The sequence below is a fragment of the Pongo pygmaeus genome, chromosome 4 (genome assembly GCF_028885625.2).
Source record: "Pongo pygmaeus isolate AG05252 chromosome 4, NHGRI_mPonPyg2-v2.0_pri, whole genome shotgun sequence".
Lineage (NCBI taxonomy): Eukaryota > Metazoa > Chordata > Mammalia > Primates > Hominidae > Pongo > Pongo pygmaeus.
In genome coordinates, this window is record NC_072377.2 from 139,219,167 (window position 1) to 139,234,880 (window position 15,714).

The 15,714-nt window shown below is 42.3% G+C and overlaps 1 protein-coding gene across 1 annotated transcript in view; it reads left to right on the forward strand.

The window, feature by feature from the left end:
• The window catches only part of SEC24A (SEC24 homolog A, COPII coat complex component), a 74,833-nt gene that overhangs the window by 45,236 nt on the left and 13,883 nt on the right, over positions 1–15,714 (forward strand). Inside the window, exons 14-18 of the mRNA XM_054489007.2 lie at positions 747–867; positions 1,520–1,678; positions 6,724–6,897; positions 8,302–8,412; positions 11,699–11,874. Of these exons, the coding sequence (XP_054344982.1) occupies positions 747–867; positions 1,520–1,678; positions 6,724–6,897; positions 8,302–8,412; positions 11,699–11,874 (741 nt within the window). The remainder of the gene's footprint in view (positions 1–746; positions 868–1,519; positions 1,679–6,723; positions 6,898–8,301; positions 8,413–11,698; positions 11,875–15,714) is intronic.

Below are 15,714 nucleotides of genomic sequence, written 5' to 3' on the forward strand. Positions count from 1 at the left end.
CTCAACAGTTAATATATTTTAGTTACAATAAAAAAACTTTGCCAACTATGAAATTATTATAGTAGATGTATTTCTTTTTAAAAGTAAAGGGAAAAAAAAGTACAGAAAATTTTTTAAAAAGATATATTTTTTTTTCAGATGGTGTCTCGCTCTGTCGCCCAGGCTGGAGTTCAGTGGTGCGATCTCAGCTCACTGCAAGCTCCGCCTCCTGGGTTCATGCCATTCTCCTGTCTCAGCCTCCCGAGTAGCTGGGACTACCGGTGCCCGCCACCATGCCTGGCTAATTTTTTGTATTTTTAGTAGAGACGGGGTTTCACCATGTTAGCCAGGATGGTCTTGATCTCCGGCCCTCATGATCCACCTGCCTCAGCCTCCCAAAGTGCTGGGATTACAGGCGTGAGCCACCGTGCCCAGCCTTTTTTTTTTTTTTTTTTAAATAAATAAAGCCATGTTGCCCAGGATGGTCTCAAACTCCTGGGCTCAAGCAATCCACCCGCTTTGGCTTCCCAAAGTGCTAGGATTACAGGTGTGAGCCACCACACCTGGCTGGAACTTACAGAAAATTCCTAAGCAGTACTTGCTTCTTAATGAAAAATCAAGTAGTACCACAAAGGAAAAGGACTTTGTAGAATGCCCAGAAATCATTGCAATTGTTGTTAACATCATGATGTATGTAGATGTGTATTTAGATTTTATGACAATGTAATGATTTTTTAAAATGTCTCTTTGTAATTTATTATAAATAGGATATACACATGACACCATCCACTGACTTCTATAAGAAATTAGCCTTGGACTGTTCTGGTCAGCAAGTAGCTGTTGACTTATTCCTTCTCAGTGGACAGTATTCTGATTTGGCTTCTCTGGGTAAGTTCTTCGTAATGATTTTTTTTTTCTGTTAAATGAATATCAAAAAGGTCCTTATATGATAGTGTTCTAAATATAGAACAAAATTAAAGAATATGTATGCCCTTGGGAAAGTTAATCAGTCAGTTTAGTCTATTAAAAACCTTATAGTCTTCTACTCTAAACATTTAGTAATAGAGAAATTTCTATTCTACTATTTAAAGGAATGCAGGCCGGGTATGATGGCTCTTGCCTGTAATCCTAACAATTTGTGAGGCCTATGCAGGAGGATTGCTTGAGCCCAGGAGTTTGAGACCAACCTGGGCAGCATAGGAAGACCCTGTATTTGCAAATAATATGTATATTTTTTTAAATAAAAAACTAGCCAGGCATGGTGGCGCACACCTGCGGTCCCAGCTACTTGGAAGGCTGAGGGGGGAAGAGTGCTTGAGGTGGAGAGGTCAAGGCTGCAGTGAGCCCCATGGTATCACTACTGCACTCCAGCCTGGGTGACAGAATGGGACTCTGTCTCAAAAAAAGGGAATGAAATCTCCTTTCTGACAGTAGTTTACCTTGGAAAGTTAAAGAAAGATTAATTCCAATGTCTTTAGTTACTTTGGTGTGGTAGAAATAGTTAACGGCACAGTTTAAAACAGTGTGTGTTCTCTTCCAGGTTGTATTTCTCGGTATTCAGCAGGTAGTGTCTATTACTATCCCTCTTACCATCATCAGCACAACCCAGTCCAAGTACAGAAATTACAGAAGGAACTACAGAGATACCTTACTCGGAAGATTGGCTTTGAGGCAGTCATGAGGATTCGGTGCACCAAAGGTAGGAATATTTTTTTTTTTGCGTAGGACTAAATAATATTTTTGGTATCAGTAAATATACATGTTTTTATCTAGTCTTATAAGATTGCCCTTCAGAGATACTTTGCCTACTCTGGAATATACAATTAAGAGGAGAGAAGACACACTGTAACCAAAAAAAAGGGGGACCTATTGAGAATATACTCAAAAGCACTGACTTGTATATTTCTAAATAGAGAATTTTATGGTGTGTGAATTATCTCTGTTTTTTAAAAAAGACCTTATCTCTGGCTGGGCACAGTGGCTCATGCCTGGTAATTCCAGCACTTTGGGAGGCCAAGGCTGGTGGATCGCTTGAGCCCAGGAATTAGAGACCAGCCTGGACAACACTGCAAAATGATGTCTCTACAAAAAATACAAAAACTTAGCTGAGCGTGGTGGTGCACCTCTGTAGTCCCAGCTTCTTAGGAGGCTGAGGTGGGAGGATTGTTGGGGCCTGGCCTGGGAGTCAGAGGTTGCAGTGAGCAGAGATCACACCACTGCACTCCAGCCTGGGCAACACTGTCTCCAAAAAAAAAAAGAAGAGGATAGAGTCTTTTTTTTTTTTTTTTTTTTTGAGATGGTATATTGCTCTGTTGCCCAGGCTGGAGTGCAGTGGCACAATCTCGGCTAACTGCAACCTCCACCTCCCGAGTTCAAGCAATTCTCCCTGCTTCAGCCTCCCGAGTAGCTGGGATTATAGGTGCCCGCCACCATGCCCAGCTAATTTTTGTGTTTTTAGTAGAGACAGGGTTACACCATGTTGGCCAGGCTGGTCTGGAACTCCTGACCTTAGATGATCTGCCCACCTCAGCCTCCCAAAGTACTGGGATTACAGGTGTGAGCGACCGCACGCAGCCTAGACCGTATCTTTTTTGAGAGTCTCATTCTATCGCCCAGGCTGGAGTGCAGTGGTGCAATCACAGCTCACTGGAGTCTCCACCTCCCTGACTCAAGTGATCCTCCCACCTCAACTTTCCTAGTAGCTGAGACTGCAGGTGTGAGCCACGACACCTGGCTAATTTTTTATTTTATTTTTTGTAGAGACTGGGTCTCCCTATGTTGCCCAGGCTGGTTGCAAGCTCGTGGGCTCACACGATCCTCCTGCCTTAGCCTCCCGAAGTGTTAGGATTACAGGCATGAGCCACCACACCCAGCCACAGATCTTGCTTTTAAACTTTTTTTTTTACTTGTGGTAAAATATATATAACATAAGCTTTACCATTTTATCCTTTTTTTTTTTTTTTTTGAGACGGAGTCTCTCGCTCTGTCGCCCAGGCTGGAGTGCAGTGGCACAATCTCAGCTCACTGCAAGCTTCGCCTCCTGGGTTCATGCCATTCTCCTGCCTCAGCCTCCCAAGTAGCTGGGAATACAGGCGCCTGCCACCATGCCCAGCTAATTTTTTGTATTTTTTAGTAGAGACGGGGTTTCACTGTGTTAGCCAGGATGGTCTCGATCTCCTGATCTCGTGATCCGTCCGCCTCGGCCTCCCAAAGTGCTGGGATTACAAGCATGAGCTACCGCACCTGGCCCATTTTATCCATTTTTTAATTGTATAGTGGCATCAAGTACGTTTTCACTGTGCAACTATTTATTTCCAAAAGTGGGAGATCTCTTAGTTTGTACTCTCTTTCTTTTTTTTTTTTTTGAGCCAGAGTCTCACTCTCTCGCCCAGGCTGGAGTATAATGGTGTGATCTAGGCTCACTGCAACCTCCATCTCCCAGGTTCAAGCAATTCTCCCTGCCTCAGCCTCCTGAGTAACTGGGATTACAGGTGCCTGACACTACGCCTGACTAATTTTTGTATTTTTAGTAGAAACGGGGTTTTGCCATGTTGGCCAGGCTGGTCTCAAACTCCTGACCTCAGGTCATCCGCCTGCCTTGGCCTCCCTAAGTGCTGGGATTACAGATATGAGCCACCGCACCCGGCCTGTACTCTTATTTTTAGTTTTTCATTTCTCCACATTATCAACCTGGTGGGTTTTTTTTTTAAGGTGGGTTTTTTTTTTTCCATTGCTGCTGCACAAATTTTTTATTTAAATAAATATTATTGCTCTGTAACGGGGTGTGGAGCACAGATTGAGTTTTATTTAAATAAATATTGCTCTGTAATGGGGTGTAGAGCGGTAATTTTCTTTCTTCTTCTCCTCTCTCTTTTTTCTTTTTTTGGAGACAGAGAGTGTTGCTCTGTCCCCCTGGCTGGAGTGCAGTGGCACCATCATAGCTCACTGCAGCCTCAACTCCTGGGCTCAAGCAATCCTCTTAGCTCAGCCTCCCAAATAACTGGGACCACAGGCGCATGCCACCATGCCTAGTTAATTTTTAATTTTTTTGTAGAGACAGGGTCTTACTCTATTACTCAGGCTGGTTTCAAACTCCTGGACTTAAGCAGTCCTACCACCTCAGCCTCCCAAAGTGCTGGGATTACAGGTGTGAATCACCACGCCTAGTATAATAATATTCTTTTCAATGGAAAAATTATTTATATGAAATCTATAACAAAGAAAAAAAGATAAAAGATCCACTAACCTGTTCCGTTACACATTGAAGTCTATTGGTCAAACCATGAGCAAGATAGGTCTCTCTTATCTATCCTTCACTATAATTAGAATTTATTAATTCTAATAGTTTTTATTTATTTTTTTTTTTTACTTTTTTTTTTTTTTTTTGAGATCGCGTCTTGCTCTTTTGCCCAGGCTGGAGTTCAGTGGCGCGATCTCCGCTCACTGCAAGCTCCGCCTCCTGGGTTCACGCCATTCTCCTGCCTCAGCCTCCCAAGTAGCTGGGACTACAGGCGCCTGCCACCACGCCCAGCTAATTTTTTGTATTTTTGGTAGAAACAGGGTTTCACCATGTTAGCCAGGATGGTCTTGATCTCCTGACCTTGTGATCCACCCGCCTCGGCCTCCCAAAATGCTGGGATTACAGGCGTGAGCCACCGCGCCCGGCCTGTATTTTTAGTAGAGGTGGCATTTCGCCATGTTGGCCAGGCTGGTCTCGAACTCCTGACCTCGTGATCTGCCTGCCTTGTCCTCCCAAAGTGCTGGGATTACAGGTGTGAGCCAGTGCGGCCTGCCGCCCTCTTTCTAGAGTGCTTAATTTAATAAAGCTTTGTGGTTAGCTTGCTTAGGTTCCTCTTTTTATTTTATTATGATAAATTCACTACAGATCAAATACATACTCTAGAAAAGTTAACACAGAAAAGATAATGTACAAAAAGATATAAAATGAGAACTCAAGCATAACCTCTGTTCCACTCTACAGTTAATCATATGCCCTTCAGAAACTTTCCCATGGCATTTATAAACATATATTTTGGCCTTAACTTCAAGTAAAAGCAGTGAGGAATTATACCTGGCTTTTTTATTTTTATCACAATATCTTGAAAACCTTTCTATTTTTATATGTACAGACCCACATTCTCCTTTTTCTTTCTTTCTTTATTAATGTTATATATTTCTTTTTAAGAGACAGGGTCTCACTATGTTGCCCAGGCTTGCTTTCAACTCTTGGGCTTAAGCAATCTTCCTGCTTCAGCCTCCTGAATACCTGGGATTACAGGCACGTGCCACCATGCCCAGCATTCTTTTTCATCCTGATTAGTGTTTTTAAGTTGGTTTTTATTTCACAAGCAACATGTGCATCTGTTTTTCTTGTAAAAAATAAAAACATTATTGATAAAGCTAAAGTCTTCCTGTATCAGCTTGCATGTGTATGTGACACATACACTTTCACTTCATTTTTATGTAGTTAAAAATGGTATATATCAGAATTTCTTATTAAAAATGGTGTATATCACTTGGTATATACTGAATTTCCTATACATTTACATACTTAGGTACATCTCCATGGAAAACGTATCTTATGGTCGATTTACATAAGTGACATATCGTATGTATTTTTATTCAATAAACCTTGAAGATTCATTAATTTTAGATCATATAAATCCATCACATTAATTTAAACTTCTGCCTATTCTACCTAGTATTCAGCAGATTGGACAAATCACAGTTTAGTTTTTTGTTTGTTTGTTGTTGTTGTTGTTGTTTTTTGAGACAGAGTCGCACTCTGTCACCTAGGCTGGAGTGCAGTGGCGCGATCTTGGCTCACTGCAACCTCTGCCTCCCAGGTTCAAGCGATTCTCCTGCCTCAACCTCCCGAGTAGCTGGGACTACAGGCGTGTGCCACCATGCCCGGCTAATTTTTGTATTTTTAGTAGAGACAGGATTTCACCATGTTGCCAAGGCTGGTCTCGAACTCCTGACTTCAAGCGATCTGCCTGCCTCAGCCTCCGAAAGTGTTGGGATTACAGGCATGAGCCATTGTGCCTGGCCTGGTTTTTCTACTGATACCCATTGAAGGTATTTCTAAATTTTTTTGCTGTGACACACCAGTCTACTTGAAATTTTTCTGCAGGTATGAATTTGGCACTTAAATGAGTATATCTGTAGGACACATTCTTTGATATGGGATTGCTAAAGTCAAAATAAGTATCTAGAATTTTGATAGATACTGCCAAATTATCCTCCAAAAATGTTTTTTGTGTTTCTTTTTGAGACCGAGTCTCGCTCTGTCGCCCAGGCTGGAGTGCAGTGGCGCAATCTCAGCTCACTGCAACCTCTGCCTCCCGGGTTCAAGCAATTCTCCTGCCTCAACCTCCCGAGTAGCTGGGATTGCAGGCGCCTGCCACCGTGTTCGGCTAATTTTTGTGTTTTTGGTAGAGACAGGGTTTCACCATGTTATTGGCCAGGCTGGTCTCAAACTGACCTCAGGCGATCCACCTGCCTTGGCCTCCCAAAGTGCTGGGATTACAGACGTGAGCTACCGCACCTGACCCAAAAATGTTTTTTGAAAATTAGTATCCCCACCTTCATTTCGAAAGGCATCTGTTATTCCTTAACCTCACTAAGTACTGTGTATTGTCTAGATTTCTTTACTTTTTGCCAATCTGATAAGTAACTAGGATAAAATGTAAATATCAGTATGTAGGTATATAAAAATCATTTTGTTACCTTTTTCTCTTCTAGGTCTTTCCATTCATACTTTCCATGGGAACTTCTTTGTTAGGTCAACCGACTTACTGTCTTTGCCTAACGTCAACCCAGACGCTGGGTATGCAGTACAGATGTCAGTGGAAGAGAGTCTTACTGACACTCAGTTGGTTTCTTTTCAGTCAGCACTCTTGTATACATCCAGCAAAGGTAAGTTGTTTGCTTTTTTGGATTTCAAATGTTCACATATTGTCTGGATTTCAAATGTCAAAACAGGCTATAAAATACATGTAGCATATCTTACGTGTGCTAACTTAAAATTTCTATTTTTATTTATTTATTTATTTATTTATTTATTTATTTATTTATTTAGAGACAGAGTCTCACTCTGTCGCCAGGCTAGAGTACAGTGGTGCGGTCTCTGCTCACTGCAACCTCTGCGCGGTCTCTGCTCACTGCAACCTCTGCCTCCTGGGTTCAGGTGATTCTCCTGCCTCAGCCTCCCGAGTAGTTGGGACTACAGGTGTGCGCCACCACACCCAGCTAATTTTTGTATTTTTAGTAGAGATGGAGTTTTGCCATGTTGGCCAGGATGGTGTGAAATCTCTTGACCTCGTGATCTGCCCGTCTCTGCCTTCCAAAGTGCTGGGATTACAGGCATGAGCCACTGCGCCCAGCCCTTAAAATTTTCATTACCAAAAGCAGTAAACCAACTAAAAAGTTCAAAAAAGAGATTTTTAAAAATTTAGCATATTGTCATTTGAATACGATCCCTGTTCATTTAGTAATAATCTGAATGAAAAGAATTTTATAGTTAAAAAAAATTAAAAGAAGTAGGGTCAGATGTGGTGGTCTGTAAACCTAGCACTTTGGAAGGCTGACTGGGGAGGATCACTTGAGGCCAGGAGTTCAAGACCAGCCTGGACAACATAGTGAGACACTGTCTCTAAAAAAATATTTTTTTAATTAGCCAGGTATAGTGGCACACACTGGTAGTCCTACCTACTTGGGAGGCTGAGTAGGGAGGATTGTTTGAGCCCAGGAGTTTGAGGCTACAGTGAGTTATGATTGTGCCACTGTAGTCCTGCCTGGGCAACAGAATGAGACCTTGTTTCTAAAAAAAAAAAAAAGGATGAAATTTTTAATATTTATGTACTTATTTATTTTAATAGAGAGAGGGTCTTACTATGTTATCCAGCCCTGTCTTGAACTCCTGGCCTCAGGTGATCCTCCCACCTTAGCCTCCCAAAGTGCTGGGTGCTGGGATTACAGGTGTGAGCCACTGTGTCTGGCCAGTATAAAACGTTTGATACTGTCTCTGCTTACTATGTAACTATACTACCTGGTTCTAAATCGAAAAGAAGTTATTTATTTATATATATATATGTGTGTGTATACTTTTTTTTTTTTAAGAGATGGAGTCTCACTGTATTGCCCAGGCTGCACTTAAACTCCTGAGCTCAAGGGATCCTCCTGTCTCTGCCTCTGGAGTAGCTGGGACTACAGGGGTGCACCACTGCACCCAGCTAAGAAGTGATTTTTCCAAGTGACTTTAACATAATCTTTTGTTATATATAGTTGCCCCTCACTGTTGTTTGTGTATTTTCCCCGAAGGCGAAAGAAGAATTCGTGTTCATACTTTGTGTTTGCCAGTAGTTTCGACTCTGAATGATGTCTTTCTTGGAGCTGATGTTCAAGCAATTTCAGGGTTATTGGCCAATATGGGTAAGAGTTGTTATCTGTTATAAATATCTTACAAGTAATAACATTAGGCACATCCAAACAGTTTTGTTTTCCTTTAAATAGTTGGCTTTATAGTTTGAATGTTTTAGATCCCCTGGGTGCCTGCTAAGTAACTATTTGAATGAAAAGATCTGCTGCAGATAATCTTATCTTTTTTGTTTGTTTATTTAAACAAATTTATTGAGATATAATTACATACCATACCACTTCACCCAGTTTAATTGATAATTCATTTGTTTTTAGTGTTTTTACAGAGTTGTACAGCTATCACCACAATCTAATTTTATAACATTTCTATTGTCCCAGGAGGAACCTCATGCTCATTAGCAGTTACTGCCCACTTCTTCCTCCCTCCCTTACTGGCCTTAAGTAACCACTAAACTACTTTCTGTCTCTATATGTTTATATATTTGTCTACACTGAACTTAGCTATATCTTTTTTTTTTTTTTTTTTTTTTTTTGAGATGGAGTCTCGCTCTTATTGCCCAGGCTGGAGTGCAATGGCGCAATCTCGGCTTGCCACAACCTCTGTCTCCCAGGTTCAAGCGATTCTCCTTCCTCAGCATCCCGAGTAGCTGGGATTACAGGCATGCGCCACCATGCCCGGCTAATTTTTGTATTTTTAGTAGAGACAGGGTTTCTTCATGTTGGTCAGGCTGTTCTTGAACTCCCGACCTCATGTAATCCACCCGCTTTGGCCTCCCAAAGTGCTGGGATTACAGGCGTGAGCCACCGTGCCTGGCCAACTATATCTTATGTAATGGTTAATATTAGTGCTATTTAATACTCTTTTTATGAGAAGCAGTGTACCATAAAGATCATTAGAGTCATGGAATTTGGGATTGAAAACCAGTTTACCACCATACATTTGTTTGCAGCCAAATCATGTGAGCCAATAGAAAACTTACTGATATCTTCACGTATTTATTTCCATCTCAGATACAATTGTCCTCTTGATTTTTTTGGTCCCTTTTCAAATACATACAGCTTAATAACATCATTTTGATTCTTGTGGTCTTTCTACTTGAGGGAAGACTTCAGTGGGTCCATTTTCTTTCTTTTGTTTTTGAAAACAGAGTCTTGCTCTGTCACCCAGGGTGGAGTGCAATGGTGTGGTTCTAGCTCACTGCAGCCTTTACCTCCTGGGCTCAATGGATCCTCCCACCTCAGCCTCCTGAATAGCTGGGATTACAGGCCCACACCACCACACCCAGCTAACTAACATTCATTCATTCACTCATTCATTTATTTATTTGTTTAGAGATGGAGTCTCATTCACCCTCCCAGGATGGAGTGCAGTGGCACAATCTCGGCTCACTGCAACCTCTGACCCCAAAGTTCAAGCGATTCTGCTGCCTCAGTCTCCCAAGTAGCTGGGACTACAGGCGCATGGCACCACACCCAGCTAATTTTTGTATTTTTAGTAGAGGCGGGGGTTCACCATGTTGGCCAGGATGGTCTCGATCTCTTGACCTCGTGATCCACCCACCTCAGCCTCCCAAAGTGCTGGGATTACAGGCGTGAGCCACCACGCCTGGCCCTCAATCAGCTAACTTTAAAAAAAATTTTTTAGAGACAGAGTCTCACCATGTTGCCCAGGCTGATCTTGAATCCTGGGCTCAAGCAATCCTCCTGCTTTGGCCTACCAAACTGTTGGGATTACAGCTGTGAGTCACTACACCCGGCCTCAGTAGGTCCATTTGCTTCAAACTTAATTCTGTCTGTATCAGGAATAGTTACCCACTTTCTTGAATTTCCTATTGGGAAAAATGTTTTACATGGAGCCTGGTAAAGGATTTACCCACACTTTAGTCTTTTATGTTATTAGATGTTCAAGATTGTGACCTATGAAATTTGAAGATCACTGCCTTTATTTTATTTATTTATTTATTTTTTTTGAGATGGAGTCTCGCTCTGTCGCCCAGGGTGGAGTGCAGTGGCGTGATCTCGGCTCACTGCAACCTCCACTTCCAGGGTTCACGCCATTCGCCTGCCTCAGCCTCCCCAGTAGCTGGGACTACAGGCGCCCGCCATCACTCCCAGCTAATTTTTTGTATTTTTAGTAGAGATGGGGTTTCACCATGTTAGCCAGGATGGTCTCGATCTCCTGACCTCGTGATCCACCCGCCTTGGCCTCCCAAAGTGCTGGGATTACAGGCGTGAGCCACCGCGCCTGGCCTATTTTTTTGTTTAAGTTACATTTTTTTGTAACTGTGATTATTATTATTATTGACAGCAGTAACTATTAGATAGATGGGTTTTGTGGATTTTTGATAAATTGTCACAACTTTGTAAGTATTGGTTCTGCTACCATATTGAATGTATTTTTAGTACCACATGGATGGAGTTTATTTATTTGAGAAGTCTTCAATTATGCTTTTTTTTAAGTATTGAAAAAATGTTTTTATGCAGAAATGCGTATAAACAGAGTGTCATGGCAAATGATGAAAATCTGTCTAAATAAGAGGCCAACATGGTGAAACCCTATCTCTACTAAAAATACAAAAAACAAAAAAGAAAACCATTAGTAGGGTGTGGTGGCACATGTCTGTAGTCCCAGCTATAGTCCAAGCTACTCAGGAGGCTGAGGCAGGAGAATTGCTTGAACCTGGGAGGCGGAGGATGCAGCGAGCCAAGACCACACCCCCGCACTCCAGCCTGGGCGACAGAGAGAAACTCTGTCTCTAAATAAATAAATAAATAAATAACTCTAAGAGCTCTTTCTGTAAATATAAAAACTCTGGGCTGGGCATGATGGTTTGTGCCTATAATCCCAGCACTTTGGGAGGCTGAGGCAGGAGGATTGCTTGAGGCCAGGAGTTTGAGGTCAGCCTGGGCAACATAGGGAGACTTTGTACAAAAAAAGTGTTTTAATTAATTAAAATTAAAATTTCAAAAGAACTCTGTTTCGAAACATTGTGCATTTCAGGAAACACAGGAAAGCATTGTGTGTTTAATTGCAATGTTTTTCTTTCTCATTGGTATATAAAATGTTGGATTACAATCAGTAGCATAACTGAGGCTCAGGAAGGTTAAGTTACTTGCCAAATCATTATACAGTTAGGAAATAGCAGAGGAGCATTTCAACAGAGGTTGGCTCAGTTCTCCAGACCATGCTTTTAGCTGCTGTGTTTTGTCTCGTTTGTGTATGTAGCAAATTGGAGAGATACTTAGTATAGTTTTTAAAAATTATCTCTTCTATCCTTAACAGTGGACTAGCTAAACTTCTATCATATTTCTTTTTTGTCCTTACCCTCACCTTGCTTAGCTGTTGACAGATCTATGACTGCCAGTCTGAGTGACGCTCGAGATGCTCTAGTGAATGCAGTCATTGACTCCCTTTCAGCTTACCGTTCTTCAGTCTTAAGTAACCAGCAGCCTGGACTCATGGTTCCTTTTTCTTTGCGGCTTTTCCCACTTTTTGTGTTGGCTCTCCTTAAACAGGTAAGAAAAACAGATACAGAAACTAACACAATGATGGCCAGGCACTGTGGCCTACACCTGCAATCTCAGCACTTTGGGTGGCTGACATGGGTGGATTGCTTGAGTCCAGGCATTTGAGACCAGCCTGGGAAACACGGTGAAACCTGGTCTCTGCAAAAAATACAAAAAAGCTAGCCAGGTGTGGTGGTGCACGCCTGTAGTCCCAGCTACTTGGGATGCTGAGGTGGGAGGATGGTTGAGTCCAGGAGGCAGAGGTTGTAGTGAGCCCATATCGCGCCATTGTACTCCAGCTTGGGTGACAGACCCAGACTCTGTCTCAAACAAAAAGAAAGAAACGAACACGATGGAAACATCAAAAGGCAAAATTTTTCTCCTGTGAATCCCTAAACATTGTATATGTAACTTTATGTTGGTTAAATTTTTGACGACAGGGACCTTACCTCTTATTTGAACTTTGAAAAGTTTAATAACTGAAGAAACTTACAGAAAACTGATTCAGAGCAAGTTCCTTGTTCATAAGATGCTTCTCTAAGCAAAGTTTTCAGTGACATTATAAAAAATTCAACTGATAATCAGTTTTCCAGAACAAGAATTGTATATTATATTGCTGGTGCAAGAAGGCACACATGCACTGTGTGTTCTCACTTATATGTGAAAGCTAAAAAATCAAACACACGGAAGCAGAAAGCAGAATGGTGGTTACTAGAGGCTGGGTGGTGGGGCAGGAATGGGGAGATATTGAACAAAATGTACAGTGTTTTAGTTAGGAGAAATAAGTGATAACTATTTGAGGTTATGGATATGTTACCTAGCTTCATTAAATCATTCCACATTGTATACTATATCATAGCATCCCTTTATACCTCATAAATATATACAATTAGAATTTTTCACCAACAAAAAAATTTAACTTTTTTTTAAAAAGAGACCATATATGTGATTTTTTTTTTTTTTTTTTTTTTTTTTTTGCTCTTTCCTGTCCCTACAGAATTTCAGCAACATTACACTTCTCTTTTTTTTTTTTTGAGACAGAGTCTTGCTCTGTCACCCAGGCTGGAGTGTAGTAGCACGATCTTGGCTCACTGCAACCTCCGCCTCCCGGGTTCAAGCAATTCTCTTGCCTCAGCCTCCTGAGTAGCTGGGATTACAAGTGTGTGCCACTATGTCTGACTAATTTTGTATTTTTAGTAGAGACAAGGTTTCACCATGTTGGTCAGGCTCGTCTCAAACTCCTGATCTCAGGTGATTCGCCCGCCTTGGCCTACCAAAGTGCTAGGATTACAGGCATGAGCTAGCACATTACACTTCTTAATCTTCTTCTTTTTTTTTTTTTTTTCTGAGACAGGGTCTCCCTCTGTTGCCCAGGCTGGAGCACAGTGGCATGATCTCGGCTCACCACAACCTCCGCCTCCTGGGTTCAGGCAATTCTCTCGCCTCAGCCTCCTGAGTAGCTGGGATTATAGGCATGCACCACCACACTCCAGCTAATTTTTGTATTTTTAGTAGAGACAGGGTTTCACCATATTGGTTAGGCTGGTTTCTAATGCCCAACCTCAGGTGATCCTCCCACCTCATTCTCCTAAATTGCAGGGATTACAGCCGTGAGCCACCATGCCCGGCCCTTAATCTTCTTTAGATACACTTTCTTATACCTGTATACCTGCATACCTGTTTCCATGATCTGGATTGGACTTCCATATCCTTGTCTTTGAGTTTAAACGTTTGTAGAGTTTTTCTTTGTTTTGTTTTATTTGTAGGGTTTTTCATTTGCTACTTATTATTTACATGTCTCCCCTGCCTGCTCTTTGCCTTCCTCTCAGAAAAGAAGGAAAACTCTGGTCTGGTGGAGTAGGCTTATTTATCCAGTGTCCAGAATTGAATGTCCAAGCTTATTGCCTCAGGATAAACTTCCCTTATAAAATTTTATTTAAAAGCTCGTGTTGGCTGGCCATGGTGGCTCATGCCTGTAATCCCAACATTTTGGGAGGCCAAGGCAGGCAGATCACTTAAGTTCAGGAGTTTGAGACCAGCCTGGCCAAAGTGGTGAAACCCTGTCTCTACAAAAAATACAAAAATTAGCAGGGCATGGTGGCACATACCTGTAGTCACAGCTACTTGGGAGGCTGAGGCAGGAGAATCGCCTGAACCCAGGAGGCAGAGGTTGCAGTGAGCTGAGATTGCACCACTGCCCTTCAGCCTGGGTGACAAAGCGAGACTCCTTCTCTTAAAAGAAAAATTAAATAAATAAAAAATAGATAAAAGCTCATGTTGGCCAGGTGCCATGGTTCACACCTATAACCCAATACTTTGAGAGGCCAAGGCAGAAGGATTGCTTAAAGCTAGGGGTTTGAGACCAGCCTGGGCAAGAAAGAAGAATCTGTCTCTATTAAAAAATTTGTTTAATTTTTTTAATTAAAAAAGAAACAACTCATGTTAGTAAAGCACCTGAAGCAGCATTCCAGATTCCAGAACTGTTCAAGGACTGCTGGCTGGGCACAGTGGCTCATGCCTGTAATCCCAGCACCTTGGGAGGCGAAGGCGGGAGGATTGATTGCTTGAGTCTGGGAGTTTGAGACCAGCCTGGACAACATAGTGAGATTCCACCCCTACAAAAAAAGTTTTTTAATAAGAAAAATAAAGGACTGCTCTGCATCTTTTTTTTTTTTTTTTTTTTTAAACAGTCTCGCTATGTCACCCAGGCTGGAGTGGCAGTGGCGATCTCGGCTCACTGCGACCTCAGCCTCCTGAGTAGCTGGGATTACAGGTGTTTACCACCACGCCTGGCTAATTTTTGTATTTTTAGTAGAGACGGGGTTTCACCATGTTGGCCAGGCTGGTTTTGAACTCCTGACCTCAATGATCCACTGGCCTCGGCCTCCTAAATTGCTGGGATTATAGGCGTGAGCTACCACACCTGGCCTGCATCTTGTATTTTTCCTGAACTCTGGGATTTACTGTCTGTTGTGTGTAGTTTTTTCCAGGTGAGAAGAGCAACTCATTACTTTCTAGTAGGAGTGGCTTTTGAATCTACAGTTCTCACTTCTTTTTTTTTTTTGTGAGATGGAGTCTCACACTGTCATCTGGGCTGGAGTGTAGTGGCATGATCTTGGCTCACTGCAACTTCCACCTCCCGGGTTCAAGTGATTCTCCTGTCTCAGCCTCCAGAGTAGCTGGGATTACAGGCACCCGCCACCATGCCCAGCTAATTTTTTGTATTTTTAGTAGAGACAGGGTTTCACTATGTTGGCCATTCTGGTCTCGAACTCCTGACCTTGTGATCCGCCCTCCATGGCCTCCCAAAGTACTGGGATTACAAGCATGAGCCACCGTGCCCGGTCTCTAGTTCTCACTTCTTTAACTCAAATTATGTATTTCTATTTCTGAGTATAGGTACACAGATTACATAAATATTTAATTTTTTTTTTTTTTTTTTTGAGGTGTAGTCTGGCTCTTGTTGCCCAGGATGGAGTGCAATGGCACAATCTTGGCTCACTGCAACCTCCGCCTCCTGGGTTCAAGTGATTCTTCTGCCTCAGCCTCCCAAATAGCTGGGACTACAGGCGCGTGCCACCATGCCTGGCTAATTTTTTGTATTTTTAGTAGAGACGGGATTTCACCGTGTTAACCAGGATGGCCTCAATCTCCTGACCTCGTGATCCGCCCACCTCGGCCTCCCAAATTGTTGGGATTACAGCCATGAGCCACCGTGCCTGGAAAAATTAAATTTTTTTTTTTTTTTTTTTTTTGAGACAGAGTCTCGCTCTGTTGCCCAGGCTGGAGTGCAGTGGCGCGATCTCGGCTCACTGCAAGCTCCGCCTCCCGGGTTCACGCCATTCTCCT